This window comes from Bos indicus, chromosome 9, assembly GCF_029378745.1.
Source record: "Bos indicus isolate NIAB-ARS_2022 breed Sahiwal x Tharparkar chromosome 9, NIAB-ARS_B.indTharparkar_mat_pri_1.0, whole genome shotgun sequence".
Lineage (NCBI taxonomy): Eukaryota > Metazoa > Chordata > Mammalia > Artiodactyla > Bovidae > Bos > Bos indicus.
Window position 1 is genome coordinate 44,824,047 of NC_091768.1, and position 15,067 is coordinate 44,839,113.

General features: G+C 45.8%; 1 protein-coding gene across 1 annotated transcript in view; it reads left to right on the forward strand.

Annotated features, from left to right (window-relative positions):
- The first annotated feature begins 818 nt into the window (after positions 1-818).
- The window catches only part of PREP (prolyl endopeptidase), a 132,571-nt gene continuing 118,322 nt past the window's right edge, over positions 819-15,067 (forward strand). Inside the window, exons 1-2 of the mRNA XM_019967296.2 lie at positions 819-1,075; positions 7,647-7,721. Of these exons, the coding sequence (XP_019822855.1) occupies positions 1,031-1,075; positions 7,647-7,721 (120 nt within the window). The 5' untranslated portion in view covers positions 819-1,030. The remainder of the gene's footprint in view (positions 1,076-7,646; positions 7,722-15,067) is intronic.

Below are 15,067 nucleotides of genomic sequence, written 5' to 3' on the forward strand. Positions count from 1 at the left end.
TGTAGCCTGCCAGGTTCCTCTGTCCATGGGATTTTCCAGGCAAGAATACTGGAGTGGGTTGCCATTTCCTTGCCCAAGGGATCTTTCCAACCCAGGGATTGAACCTGCCTCTTCTGCATTGATAGGCGGGTTCTTTACCACTGAGACACCTGGGGAGCCCAAGGACTCATCAGTTGTCCTACTCACACCTCATAGCACCTAAATAATCCAGCTGCTCAATCACACAGCGCCCACCAGGGGTGTTGAGGATACGGGTAGTGTTTCCTTCTTAGTCCTCACGATCCATTATTACTGCCCTTCCAAGTCCAGGGTCACAGGCGGTGGAAATTAGGTCACCTCAAGAACCTCCGCTCTCAAGGCTGGGGAGGCCAGGTCTCTCTTCGCCGCCCCTACCCAGTCCTAGAACAGGAATTTTCAATTCGATGAGAGAACCGAATAAGCAAACCCCGCGATTCGTTCGGCTTGAGGGAGGTACGGCGAGCGCTGCAATGGCGAAGCGGCCAGCAGGGGGCCTTCGGGGAGGGCGGGAGGGGCCAGGAGGCGTGGTGGCCCCGCAGGCGTGATCGCACGTGTCCCCGGCGCGCGGGCCAGGGCCCGCGTGTTGGGCGTGTCCCCGGCCCGCGCGGGCCCCTTTCCGGCGCGTGCCGGGCGCCCTGGCCCAGCTGGCGTGGCGGGGGCCCTCGGCTCGGTGGTCCAGGCGTGGGCCCGGGCGGCGGCGCGGGCGCGGCCGGTGCTCCTGCAGAGGGAGCTGTGCGCCCGGCCTGGCGCACGCACGGCGCCGCCCGCTCCCTCTTGCTGCCGCCGCCGCCGCTGGGCCCGCCCGCCGGGGAGGGGCTCCGGGCCTCGCCGACAGCTGCTTCCTGCTTCCCGCACGTCCTCGCCGCCGCGCAGCGGGTCCGGTCCTGAGTCCCGGCCGAGAGTCCCGGTAGAGAGCAGCCCGTCGCCGCCGTCGCCTTCCCGGCACCCGCCTCACCCCGCGGCCCGCTCACGCCCGCCCCAGAACCCACGCCGCCCCTGCGCGTCCCCGGCCATGCTGTCCTTCCAGTACCCCGACGTGTACCGCGACGAAACCGCTGTGAGTACCCAGCTGCGCCTGGCCCACGACCCGCCGCCCGCGGCCCTTCACCCCCTGCGGTCCCTCACCCCCTCCTCTCCCCTCCCCCACGGCCTTTGTTTGCGAGACCCGGCTGGGGGCGCCCGGCCCCTCCCGAGGCGCGGGGGCCCTGGTGGCCGTCACCCTCCGCCCGCTGGCGGCGGAGCCGGTGGTCAGCCGCCGCTAGACCACTTCCCAAGATATCGGGGTCAAGGGCGAACACTCAGGTGGGCATGGGCGTCTTAAGAGAGTGGGAAGACAGAACGTGTCACTGCATTTTTGCTTGGAAGAGGCTCTTGCTTAAATATGGTGGTAGGAGAAAGTGTGGATGTGTGTAGATGATGTCCAATTATAAGACAAAAGCAAACTTTTTCAACTCACAAATTGAAAATACTTAGAGTTGAAGTTCATTCATTCGATTTTTAAAACGTGTGTGGAGCGCTTCCCTCTGCCGGGTGCTGGCGGCGGGCGCTGGGGATTCAGGGCGGAGATAGAGTCCGTGGAAGGTGGGGCAGGGCCCCGTGGTGTGACAGTGCTGATCCGCGTGTTCCCAAACCAGAGCAGAGTCGGCGGGGGCCAGAGGAGGCCTCAGAAGAGGACAGGGTGGCCTTTTGCAGAATCAAGTTTTGACTAGTGTTTTGCCTAGTGCAGGGCTTAGCCACCATTTCCCTCAGTTTGTAGATAACCTCAGAGTCACTGTGGAGATCCCGTGGGTGGAATTCTGGGCAGACACCTTTTTTTTTTTTTTTTTTGAGTGTAAAAATTAGTTTGGCATCTTAAGAACTGGAGTAAATCCAAATGTTGTGGGCATAATTCTGGTAGGAATAGCCAAATTCCTCGGATGACTTAAAATAGAGTTGGAATAAAAAGATTTTTGTATAATACACTTCTAGTTTTTTTCTGCTTGCTTTGACTCGATTTGTGCCTGAAGTCTGTACTTTAGAGCACTTCTCATTTTTGGGGTAAAGGGTTCTGGGGCTTTAGAGCAAAGGATGTAAGGGTTGTTTTAAATTAAGACTTCCAAGTGGTACTAAGGCATTCATGGTTTCTTTGACCTGTGGCCATCTGGTAACCATGTTTTCTCCGTCTGTTCAGCTGCTTGCTTATTAAATTTACTCACCCAAGAAGCCCTTGGTTCAAGAGTTGTTTCCTTTGTGCAACAGGAGTAACGTGATCCAGCAGGAATGGAAAGGGGACAGACCAAGTAAGAAGACCTGAGCGCTAGTTGTGGCGTTGTCCCTCCCTCCCTGGATGCCCTTTGGCCGATCCCTTGCCTGTTACAGGCCTTCTCTTCCCTGAATGAACTATTAGGGCTGGCTTGGCTAACAACAGCACTTACTTGCTTCTGTAGTAAGAGTATCAATCGTTTGTTCATTCAGGTGATGCCCTGGCCATGCAGTGTGCCAGACATGAGCAATGGGAAGGCATAAATATCTTGGTTTGATTTTTGAGGATCTTTGAGTTTTCAGGAGAGATAAAATTATAGCATTTGATAAGTACTGTTTTAGATTTGTTTTATTTAAATGGGGGAGGGGTGTTTCTTCCTTAACTTTTCACTTTTGGGGTTACCAAAACGCTGCAGTTCACCTAATCTGTGTTTAACAGTTCTTGAAAGGGTTAAGTGAGGATTTTATGAAGATGTCAGAAAGATTATGAACAATTAACTTAAAAGAGTATACTATGGATTTTAATAATCTCCAGTTCTTTTGCATCAGAGGAGTCATGATCAGCTTCAAGGCCGAGGAAATGTAGCGCTTGGTCCAGCTTGGACCCTGCTCTGTAGATCACACAGGTTACTCATCCCAGCCCTGACAGCCTGTGGGCAGTGTCTTTTTCCTGTGACAGAGTCCTGATTACTAACGCAGGCTTGACTTATGCATTTACTCAAATTGTAGCCTTGATCTAGGATAGGTTTATTTCTCTCCAGCAGGTGCTACCCATTGCTGTATCTCTCTGTCTCTCTCCCTTGAGCGTCTTCCAGCCATGCACTGAGCAGTCTCCTGCTGAACTGTGGGGTTGGAGCTTGCAATCCCATTGGATGGATTTCTGCATTAGCTATCAGATTTTTGGAAACCATGCTGTTCCAGTGTGATACTGTGGCCCATCCCCCAAGAGTGTTGCCCTCAGGGAACTCAGGCCTGCAGCGGCAGGGTGTGCAGGGTGAGTAGAAAACACAGAGGAGAATGGCATTAATTTGCTTCAGGAGGTGGAGACAGTATGAGAATTGAGGCTGGAAGTTGGTCAGTTGGTTAAGGTTGAAAGGACATTCCTAGTCATGTGACTTAAAGTCATAGTTATGTAGGGCTGGACAGTCATGGAATTGCGTTTGTTTTGGATGGCAGGAAGGCCATTGTGACCAGAACATCTGGGGTGTAAGCTTGGACGGCAGCTGGAAAGGGAAGATAAAATGGGGCCAGGTTTGGTGGGCTCTGCCTGCTGTGTGTACAAATATGCACTTAGTCCCAGAGGCAGCAGGCAAACTATTGACCAAACAAGTGAAATATTAATAGTGATAGCGTCTTATCAGAACTCTCTTTTTAAAGCCTCTTTGGAAAATATGGAATGGTTTACGAACTTAAATCAGATGGGAGAATCAGGTACTATATAGCTTGAGTTCAGGGGATGTGGTCTATGAGATCACCCTATTTGTAGGAAAATGTCTTATGAAAGAAAAACGTAGGGGCCAGGTGGATGAGGGGAGGGCGCATGGCTCCTGGGATTGTCCTGGAGAGAATCTGTTTCTTGTCCTGGTTAGAAATGTCTACTCAGTAACTGACTTCAGTCTGCTTTAGATTATAAGGCAGGTACTGGGGAGTTGAGGCTGTTTGCTCAGAGGTGAACATCATCAGTAGGCAGTCCAGTAGGGTACACTGGGTTCTGAGTAAAGGTCCATCTGTGCACCTGCCAATTCACAACTGGTCTGCTTCATTAGCAAAAGGTCAAGTCCTCAGGCTTTGGAGTCTGCTCAAGGTGGGATCACTATTCTACCTCCTGCTTGTTAACCATCTGACCCTTGTCAGCTGCTTTAACTATGTCCAGCTTCAGTTTCCTCATCTGGAAAAATGAGTTGGTAGTAGCCTTACAGTGAGGACCAGATCAGATAAATGTGACTATGGCACAGTGTTTAGCTCACAGCAGATCTACAGTCTTCACCCTTCCAATCTCTGTGAATTGCATTCTGCAGCTGTAAAATGGGAATATAATCAGCTCTCTTACAAAGGTGCTTTAAAACATCAGGCACAACAGTATGGATATTCAGCAGACGTTCATTGCTTTGGGTCTAGCATGTGGCAGCACTTTCACTTAGCCATAAAACTAAGATTTGATGTTAATCTTTCCCCCTCTGTGAAAAGTTAAGTTTCTGGATATGTCTGAGTTTTAGTAGCATCAGCATATTTGGAAAACTCAGCAGTGGCCACAGGACTGGAAAAGGTCAGTTTTCATTCCAATCCCAAAGAAAGGCAATGCCAAAGAATGCTCAAACTACCGCACAATTGTACTCATCTCACATGCTAGTAAAGTAATGCTCAAAATTCTTCAAGCCAGGCTTCAACAGTACATGAACCATGAACTTCCAGATGTTCAAGCTGGATTTAGAAAAGGAAGAGAAACCAGAGATCAAATTGCCAACATCTACTGGATCATCAAAAAACCAAGAGAGTTCCAGAAAAATATCTACTTCTGCTTTATTGACTATGCCAAAGCCTTTGACTGTGTGGACCACAACAAACTCGGGAAAATTCTTCAAGAGATGGGAATACCAGACCACCTGACCTGCCTCTTGAGAAACCTGTATGCAGGTCAGGAAGCAACAGTTAGAACTGGACATGGAACAACAGACTGGTTCCCAATAGGGAAAGGAAAGGTGCTGCTGTTGCTGCTGCTAAGTCGCTTCAGTTGTGTCCGACTCTGTGCGACCCCATAGATGGCAGCCCACCAGGCTCCGCCGTCCCTGGGATTCTCCAGGCAAGAACACTGGAGTGGGTTGCCATTGCCTTCCTTCATGATGCAGAATACATCGTGAGAAACGCTAGGCTGGATGAAGCACAAGCTGGAATCAAGATTGCCAGGAGAAATATCAATAACCTCAGATATGTAGATAACACCACCCTTATGGCAGAACGTGAAGAAGAACTAAAGAGCCTCTTGATGAAAGTGAAAGAGGAGAGTGAAAAAGTTGGCTTAAAACTCAGCATTCAGAAAACTAAGATCATGGCATCTGGTTCCATCGCTTCATGGCAAATAGCTGGGAAAACAGTAAAGACAGTGACAGACTATTTTTGGGGGCTCCAAAATCACTGCAGATGGTGACTGCAGCCATGAAATTAAAAGACGTTGTTCCTTGGAAGGAAAGTTATGACCAACCTAGACAGCATACTAAAAAGCAGAGATATTACACTGCCAACAACAGTTCGTCTAGTCAAAGCTATGGTTTTTCCAGTAGTCATGTATGGATGTGAGAGTTGGACTATAAAGAAAGCTGAGCGCCGAAGAATTGATGAGTCTTCTTGAGAGTCCCTTGGACTGCAAAGAGATCCAGCCATTCCAACCTGAAGGAAATCAGTCCTGAATATTCATTGGAAGGTCTGATGCTGAAACTCCAATAGTTTGGCCACCTGATGGGAAGAACTGGCTCATCTGAAAAGACCCTGATGCTGCTGGGAAAGATTGAGGGCAGGAGGAGAAGGGGACAACAGAGGATGAGATGGTTGGATGGCATCAGCAACTCAATGGACATGAGTTTGAGTAAACTCCGGAAGCCTCGCATACTGCAGTCCACAGGGTCACAAAGAGTCTGACGTGACTGAGTGACTGAACTGAACTGAATTGAGGAACATTTTTAAAGTGTCTGGTCTGTCCCTTCCGAGGAGTGTTTGGGGGAAAGCTGTTTGCAGATTGTTTTGAGTCTCAGCTCTGATTCTGAACTCTGTGTGGCCCTGGGCATGTTGCCATCTTGTGCGTGACATTGCTCCTAAAAATACTGGGTTGGAAGATCTTGCACAACTTTACATTTTTTGGATTCCTATTGTCAGAGAAAAGGTGGTTGTTACTGTAAGCATGTTTTGCAACCATTTCAAGGTGTGTAAAATATAAGAGACTTGCAGATGAGAAAATAGGGCAGAAAACCTTTTCTTCAGTGGTGATAATCAGCTAAAATTTAGAGAGGTTTTTGGTAAGGATTGAAAATTGATAATTTTAGGAAGACTCATCAGGAAGGCTTTCATCTGGTTTTATGTGCCTTGCACTTGTTGGTCATTATATGCTGAGCAGTTCTTATGTTCCATCTCAGTTGCCTATTCTTCTAGGTGTGCATGTCTCCAGGTACTCTCTCCCCAGCACCAGATGAGGACAGATGCTGACCCCTTGCAGAAAGCCAGGGGTCTGAGGCTTGGGAGAGAGTCTCAGTTGACCAACAGCCACAGTAGAATTTTGATAAACAGTAGAAACAGCAGGGTTTCCTTTTCCAGGAGAGTGTTTGCCTTCCTTAGGGAATAGCCCTTACCTTCTGGTATTACAGAACAAAACCAAGGAGACAGGTATGAAATATCTGAGACACTGGTTGTCTTCCAGACAACTGCACACAGGAAGCCTCAAATGGAATGTTGTTCAGTTGTTGAGAGAGACTTGATTCGAAAGATGTTGTCCATGTGGTTTCATTTGATTAGATTAATCACAGTACTGTGTTATTGGGGTATTTATCTGTCAGTAGTTTCTTTAGACATAATCACATGGGGAGTGGTGACTTCCAGTTGGTCTTCCAAACTCAGTCAGTCTCTGAGACCAGGCCCACCCAGAAATTTGGTTTTCCAAAAGTTCCCACGAGGGGGCTTCCAAAGGCATCCCCTCAGCCAGGCTCTCCTGGCACTCAGCAGTTTTATCTCATCAAGTATCAGGGTAGTCTGAATGCATGATACCTTTGTGCCTCCTTTCTTACACAGTGAAAGAAAGCATTTCGTAACAATACATTGAACAGAATAGAAGCTTCAGTTGTAGAAATGTTCTTTCATTGCATGAAAGTCAGATTTCTCTGACGTCAGTGAGCATCATTGCACATTAGTTAACTTGCTTTTTGGTAGTTTAGACTTAAAGGCAAAACTGATCATATTGTACCCCGTTGGGAGATCTCCTAAGCATCTGTAAGCTTAGCAAGAACAGGGCAGTGCACCCGTGTGTGATGGCTCCCTCCCAAGCGGGCCCTTCCGGTGTCCCCACTGCATTGTGTCATTCAGCGCTTGGCCACCAACAACATGTTTTCAAGTTTCTTTAACGCAGTGGCAGGCCTTTGTTTTGTGTTGTACAGACAGAGCTGTTCCTATTCTGACCTTGCATCTCTCTTCCCGCTCCAGCTAAAATGTTCTTTTCATTAAGGGTGGTTTGACACCTTTGAGAACCTGCCAACTTCGGTTCATGTGGTAATTTGGGCAGACACGTGGCCAGTGAGCCAACTGGGCTGTTTCAGACTGCCCCTTTCCTAGCTCCGTCACATTCAAAAAGTAGTGATGTCGTTGGGGTTAGACACTAGTTATCTAATACCACACTTTGTCTTTTGCAGGTACAGGATTATCATGGGCATAAAATCTGTGACCCTTATGCTTGGCTTGAAGACCCAGACAGCGAGCAGACGAAGGTAAATGAGGGCTTATGATGGAAGAGAAGGTGGTCTTCATAGCTCAGACCAAACCGTAAACATCAGTAACCATGGCTTTTCCCTCCTGGTATTATCCTGTGTTGTCTGCACTGGGATGATGAATAGACGTTTTATACTACCACTCTCTGTGAAATGATTCATGAGAAAAGGTGAAAGTGTTTCTAGTCCCATAGAAGATCACATAGCTGTTTTGAATAGTGTTTATGGACTGTAGGGTCACTGATGAACCAACTATTTGAAATGGAAGTATTTGAAAAAAGAAAAACAAATTTCTACCAAAGAAAAATAAAAACCTAGAGAATAATTATGTGAAGAAAAAAATTGCCTAATACATTTTTTCCAAAAAGGAAAGAAAATGATATTGAAGAAGTAGTACCAAGTCTTGAAAACTGAATGCTGGTCTTAGATTACTTTTAATGCAACAACCATACAACAACTAAATTATAAGTAAACTGAATTTTCAGTATCTTTTTATATTTTATAAGGGGATGAAGGGGAGAATTTTCTACTCTGTCTAAAAATATGAAATTTTCCTATTCTTTTGGAGAAACGTGTAGTATTTTGAGGTGAAGTCTCGTTTTGTTAATGAAGCTTACCCCTAAGTGTGATGTCCGATGGATACTATTTTCCTTCTTGGAGTGCCCAGGACTTGTCATTTGAGATTCATTATTTACATATGCTGAATGTGGTTAAATTTGCTTGGATGAGGGAATAGTGTTTCTCCAATCCACTCCAGGTTCTTTGACTTTTTTATTTATAGCCATATCAACTTAGTATATAAAAATATCTATACAATTTCTAATATCCTCAGCACTCCAGAAGTTTATTTGAGCTTCTTTAGAATCCCAGAGTACATTTCCCATTAAAAAAAAAAAAAAAGAAAAAAGTTAATGCCTGCTGAGTGGTTTTCTAGGCCAGCTTCTAAAAGCCTATGTCTTAGCTGTTCTTGTATCTTGTGGTCCCTTGCCACTGTATATATCAGTGTTCTCTGGAGAACTGAACTCAGATTTCCAAGACAATTCAGATTTCCAAGAAGGCACTCCTTCCTGATGTGGACCTGGCTCGTGGGATTGGGGTGCTTTCCTTGCCCACACCCACCCCCCACTCCCGGTCCCGTACTCCTCCTGCAGCTCTTTCATGCTCCCTGGTCAGTGGGTTGCAGACTCCACTGCCTTCATGTCCTTAGGGAAAAGCTTCACCAGGGATGGAGTGGAGTGAAGGGCTTAGCCAGGCACGATGTTACATGGAAGAGGAGACAACAGAAGCAGAAAGAGGTTGCTCCTGCTGGAGTAAATCCCATGTCAACTTGTTTTTCTTCCTTCATTCCCAAGGCACCAGCTTGCCTGCTTCTCTTTCTGCTGTTCATCATGGCAAGCGTTTCTCTTCTCCTCTGCCCACTGCAGAAACTCTTAAAACTTCTTCCCTGTCCTTTGTCCTTGAAGTAAGCACACCAGCATTTTGAGGTTTTCTCGTGGTTTTTACTTGTATCTGTACTCTCTTATTCTCACCCTTTCCCCATTCCCTTCAAGAAAGACAGAGATCTCATGGGTGAGAATGACTGATGTTTGGATTTTTATTTTTCCTTGGTGAAGCAGTGAGTTTTAGAGGTTGGTGGGTAGCAAATGAGAAACAAATGGGTAACTGGAGAAGCGGGCAGAGGCTCCAGCTCTGCATGTGAGGCTAGGAGGAGCAGGGAGCAGAGGCAGGGCTGCGACCTCTCCTCAACCCTGCCACAGACAGCCTTGGTCCTCCAACTTTGGACTGGCCTGAGACGGATTGAGCCTGGAAACAGAGGGTCACAGGCAGCCACATAGCCTGAAGTGGATGGAGAGCAGGAGGGAAGGAGATGAACTTCCTGTGCGTCTCTGGAAAACTGCCCCCAAGGACTGTCCCTATGCTGATTCCTTTGTCTAAGGAATTGGGTACAACCTGGACTTCTGCAGCCTTTGATGGGGATTGAGTGATGCAGCTATGTTAGTGACCCAGTTTTTGTTTATGTGTTAATGCGTGCACATTTTGCCATGCCTTCCTTATTTGATGATGTCTGGCCCTGTGGTTGACAAGCCACTTAACTAGTAGGTGAAACTTTGCTAATTAGTGATCATCTAGTCAGCATTGGATAGGTGCTAATGACATTGGTATATACACTGTTATTTTCATGGTATGTATTTCATAACAGATGTTTACTGTGTGCTGGGCACTTCAGTGGTAGCTTTGCATACCCTGTCTCATTCAGTTCGTAAATCCTGAAATAGATCTTTTTCTTTTCCCCATTTCACAGATGAAGAAATTGAGTTTGAATGATTAAATAACGTGTCCAAGGTCACTCAGCTTATTAGTGGTATCAGGTGGTCCAGGTGGTTATCAACTTCACATTAAAGAAATGATAAAAAAAAATCAAAGACTCTGGGTGTAGTAGCTTTGGGAATGCACGCTGTAGGAGTAGAGTCATGTGTTTGCTCGCTGTGGGACTTTATGGGTCCTCCTACAAGCACGCTGGGTGACCCCTCCATGCCTGCTCTCACGCTAACCTGTCCAGGCAGTGCTCCTCAGGTGTCAGGCCTGTGCAGCCAGTGCCTCCCCTGCATCCTCCTCTCGAAGCAACCTCGTTATTGACAGGAGCTGGTTGTCATCTGAGATCTGATAAGTGAAATTTTTGTCTCAGACTGAAAAGATAGGGTGTGTTTTTCTAATAAGCAGAAGAGCAGCAGGAACATTTTCTACTCAGTGTTAGAGACATGTACACAGAAGTGGGTGTATTAGCCATACCTCAGTGTAAAGAGGAAAATCTTCATGTAGCCTTTAAAACAAAGAAAAGCCACTTGTTAAATTTTCAATAAAAACCAGCCCGGAAGTGAGGAACATTGATAGCTCAAGATCTGAAATGCTATCAGTAAGTTTTTGATTTAATCTCATGTTTAATAGAGCTTATCCAATTCTGACAGTTCCTAGCATTTGAGGCTTTATCCTTTATTAAAGAAATATCAGCAGACTTGTAACTTGAAAATTCTCAAAGATGGTGGTGGGGGGGACTTGAATCTGGATGAATCCTTTCAAGCTGTCAAAGCCCACATAACCCTATTTTATAGCAAATGTACCAGTTTGTAGAATATCCTGTGCAGCTTAGTTGTTTCTTTGAGATCTGTTCAGCCTTAATTTAAAAACTCAGGAGAACTACTTTGCAAAGAGGAAACAGTAGACCAGCACTGCCTGGTAGATATGTAATGTAAACCACATATATAATTCAAATTTTTCTAGTAGCCACATTAAAAAAGTAAAAAGAAACAGGAAATTAATTAATGTACTTTATTATATTCAAAGTACTAACATCTCAACATGTAATCAATGTAAAATATTATTAAGGTATCTGCATTCTTTTAGACTAAATTTTCAAAATCCAATGTGTATTTTACACTTATTGCTGCTGCTGCTAAGTCGCTTCAGTCGTGTCCAATTCTGTGCGACCCCATAGGAAGCAGCCCACCAGGTTTCCCCATCCCTGGGATTCTCCAGGCAAGAACACTGGGGTGGGTTGCCATTTCCTTCTCCAGTGCATGAAAGTGAAAAGTCAAAGTGAAGACACTCAGTCGTGTCCGACTCTTAGCGACCCCATGGACTGCAGCCTACCAGGCTCCTCCATCCATGGGCATTTCCAGGCAAGAGTACTGGAGTGGGGTGCCATCGTGTTCTCCGATTTTACACTTACAGCACATATCAATTCAGAGCAGCCACATATTGGGTGCTCAGTTACCACATGTGGCTAATGGCTGCCAGTATTGGACAGTGAAGATACAGACCAACCTTTCTTGTGAACATCGATGTGAAGACTATAAACAATGATAGCAGGTTAAAAATAAAAAAGCAGAATTTGTCACAGAAATTTAGTTTAATATTATTATATCCGTAGATTAAGTAAACCTATATAACTAATCTAATCTAGGTAATGTTTTAAGAATTTTTTAAAAATCCAAAACTAAACATAGCAATAACTTTAATAATGAGTATTCAAAGCATCCTGAACACTAGACTGGAATAACTGTCACTGCTGTTTTCATATGTTTGCAGAACTTTGACCAGTGCAATAAAACATGAACTAAAATTTGTAGAGGATAAAATAAAATTATCATTAATTATCGATTCAGTGATTATGCATCTAAAAAACCTAAGGGAAACAACTGAAAACAGAATGAATTCAATAAAGCATGTACGTATGGAATAAATATAAAATCAATACCACTCATACGTAACATCAATAACGAGAAATCAACCCACCCGATAGCAGCAACAAAAAGTAAATACTTAAGGAAAAAGAGTTTTCAGGCCTACTGGGAGAGTAATAGTGTCACTTCAGATAGAAAAGGGCCAGTTTCGAGTGTTATTTTTAATAGTGGAAAATTGAAAATCTCCATTTCCGACAATAGTTTAGCATTTAAGCTGAACTTGGTAGATGTGCTTGACGCTGTAGTCCATGCATCTGTTACAGTGTTGGGCTGTAGAGTTTGCTTTGCTAAGTGAAAAGTGCTCCTGGTAGAGCAGGAAGTGGGAGAAGGGTGCACGTGTGCAGCGCTCTTGGGGGTGACAACTTTATAAAGTGCCTTTGTAGGTCTCAGAGACAGTGCTTTGTTGCTCTTTGCTCTCTGTTCCAGAAGAATCTGTATGGAAATACAAACTTAACAGAAGATAAAGGGAAGACTCTGGGTTAAAAGCTCTTTAGACATCTGCTAACTGCGGCGTACTCTGGAGGTAGACGTCTAAACCGTAGTGAAGTCTCACCGGAGTAAGTGGGACACCAGGGAAGCCTTGGAAGGGAGACGTAGAGGGAGAGGTTTTACTCATTGAAAAGGATTTGAAGACAGTGAGGCAGGTCCCGGCAGTGGTGAGCCCATACTTCCCAGTCAGCAGGCTCTCCCAGCTTGTCGTCCGCAGGTCATGGAAGGAAGTGTGTGCGGCAGCCTTGATGTGTGTGTGCAGCCTGATGCTTTGACTCTGAGGGGACTTGAGCCTCCAGACTACTAAGAGTAAGACGCCCGCCCCCCCCACCCACTGACTGTAACGTGCATGTGATTCACTTCCTAATCTAACTTCCTAAATTTCCCGGGACAGACAGACAAGTGAACCCCAAACCCCACACTCCGCCTTAGCTCTCTGTAGCATGTTTCTTCGTCTTGGTGTCTCGGCCCCTTCGGGTGAGCCCTATTCACGTCTCATTTCAGCTCTTATCACGGCCATCTCCTCTCTTCCTGTCCGAGTCTGTGCGCCCTTTCAGGTGGCTCACACCCCTTCTTCCTTTGTCCCATCTGTCATCCATCTTTGTGATCAGCAGTGGCTCCGTTGCCAAACCCAGTGACTTCACCGTCATCCTGTGTTCTTTGTGCAGATGGACCACTCTTCCTGGGGAATTGTAGAAGCTTTGGTGTACACTGGCAGGGGGGCTGCTCTGCCCCCTCCGCCTTGCGCTGCCCCTCAAGCCCTTGAAGTTTGCTTACACTGCTCTTGTCACTGCAGCAGCCATCCTGCTCGCGGGTCCCTGGGAGGATACCAAATACGTATTTCTCCTGGCTTCCCCGCCCATCATGGTGCAGTCAGTCCACAGGGCACCATCTGCTCCCTTTTCTGATAGTAAGAAATCCTCTGCATCTCTGGGCTTGGTTTTGCAGCCCTGAAGTCCAGATAGAGGCAGCATTCTTCTCACCTTTTGAAGAGTCTCCCCATTTCACTCCATCTTGTTGCAGCTTTGACCTCTTGATTGAATTCCAGAACTTGTTACTTAGTGAAGGGGAGATACTTACAAAGAGGAAGAATTTACATCTGTTATTGTAACTAATTGTCAAGTCTAGCTTCCACAGAAGCCCTGTCCTGGGGCTTTGGTCCAGGAGGTAAGCAAATGTAGAATACCAGCTGCAGATATCAAAAGACCAATTTGTTTTTTCCCCTCCCTGAGAACTGCTTTGGGCTAAATGACCATACCAATAGCTCTATTTGCCTTGTGGATTGTGAGAGAAGATCTCTTAATAGGAACTGCTCCCCGCCCCAAAAATGTATGTATATTCCTTCTAAAAAATTATCATCTGTTTCATAGAAGTTCAAAGAAATAGAGATCTTCTTTTCTAAGACATTATTTGCTCCCCACTCCCTATTTGGAGGAATAGTTAGGTATTGCCCGTTATATCTTTTGAGAAGCGGCTATGAAGGTAGTGAGAACAGTCCCTCACTCTTACAGGTAAGGAAGCTGGAAACATCCCCTTTCTCCTCCCCTGTGTATACTCCTCCCTTCCTCTGCAGGAAAGATTTAAATCTCAAAAGACTTCTGATCAGTCTAGGGTGTTAAATAGCCTAGGATTTCTCTGTAGGTATTTTAATGTCACAGAGGTTCAGTGGAGAACAACATTTAGGGCAGTCAGCTCCTTTCCCTGGAATCCTAACTATTCTGACTATTCTGATACGTGGTTTTCTGCTCACTTTTGTTGTTGTTTTTTAAGATTGACCCTAAAAGGATGTAGCATGAAGAGCTGCCCGCTCTGTACTGATATCAGCCTGGCCTAGATTTCCCTGTGTGGTGTGGTCTCCCTAGCGTGGGACGTAGCCAGCATGGGCAAGAACTGATGAGGGGCTGGGCGAGCTGAGATCCTATTGTCCACTTGCATCTCCCCCTCAGGCTGTCAGGCAGCAGAGCCTAGATAGCAGAAGCTTGCTCCCAGGATGTACACTCACGTGAAGGGCTAGTTCAGTGTCTCTAAGCCAGCAGACAGCAGATGAAGCTGACTGCAAGCGGAGGAATACTGGATATAATTCATAGCATAGAAGACTTCTTTTGGTTTGCAGTGTTCTTTTGTAGGCTTTAGGACAAACTGTGAACATCCTTTTTGTACTGTGAGTTTCCAGACATTGCTGGTGTCACTTCTGTTGGGACACTGGGCGGAGGAACAGAGTGTTTGCCAGATGGGACTGGAAGTCATAGCCTTTAGTCTTCCATTTTTTGACCTGTGAGTACAGCCAGGTGTCTTACCTGGGATTTCTTTTCTTCATCTATAAAATGAATATAGTCACACTCAGTTCATCTAGGTCCAAGCTTTTAGCAACACCCAGCTGAGAAAATGCATGTAACAGTTCATTTTCCATGCTCAGCAGAGCTCTGTACAAAGGTGGTACGGCTTAGGTGCTGCTGCTTCAATGTATTGAAATGTAGACCTTCAGACTCCAGTCTTCTTATTTGCTTACTCAGAATGTTGAACATTAGAGACATCTGTGTCTTTTTATTTTCATCTACAAAAGTAGGCAGCATTTTCCTTTTGGAATTTTAGTGTCTTAGAAAAAGATACCTATAT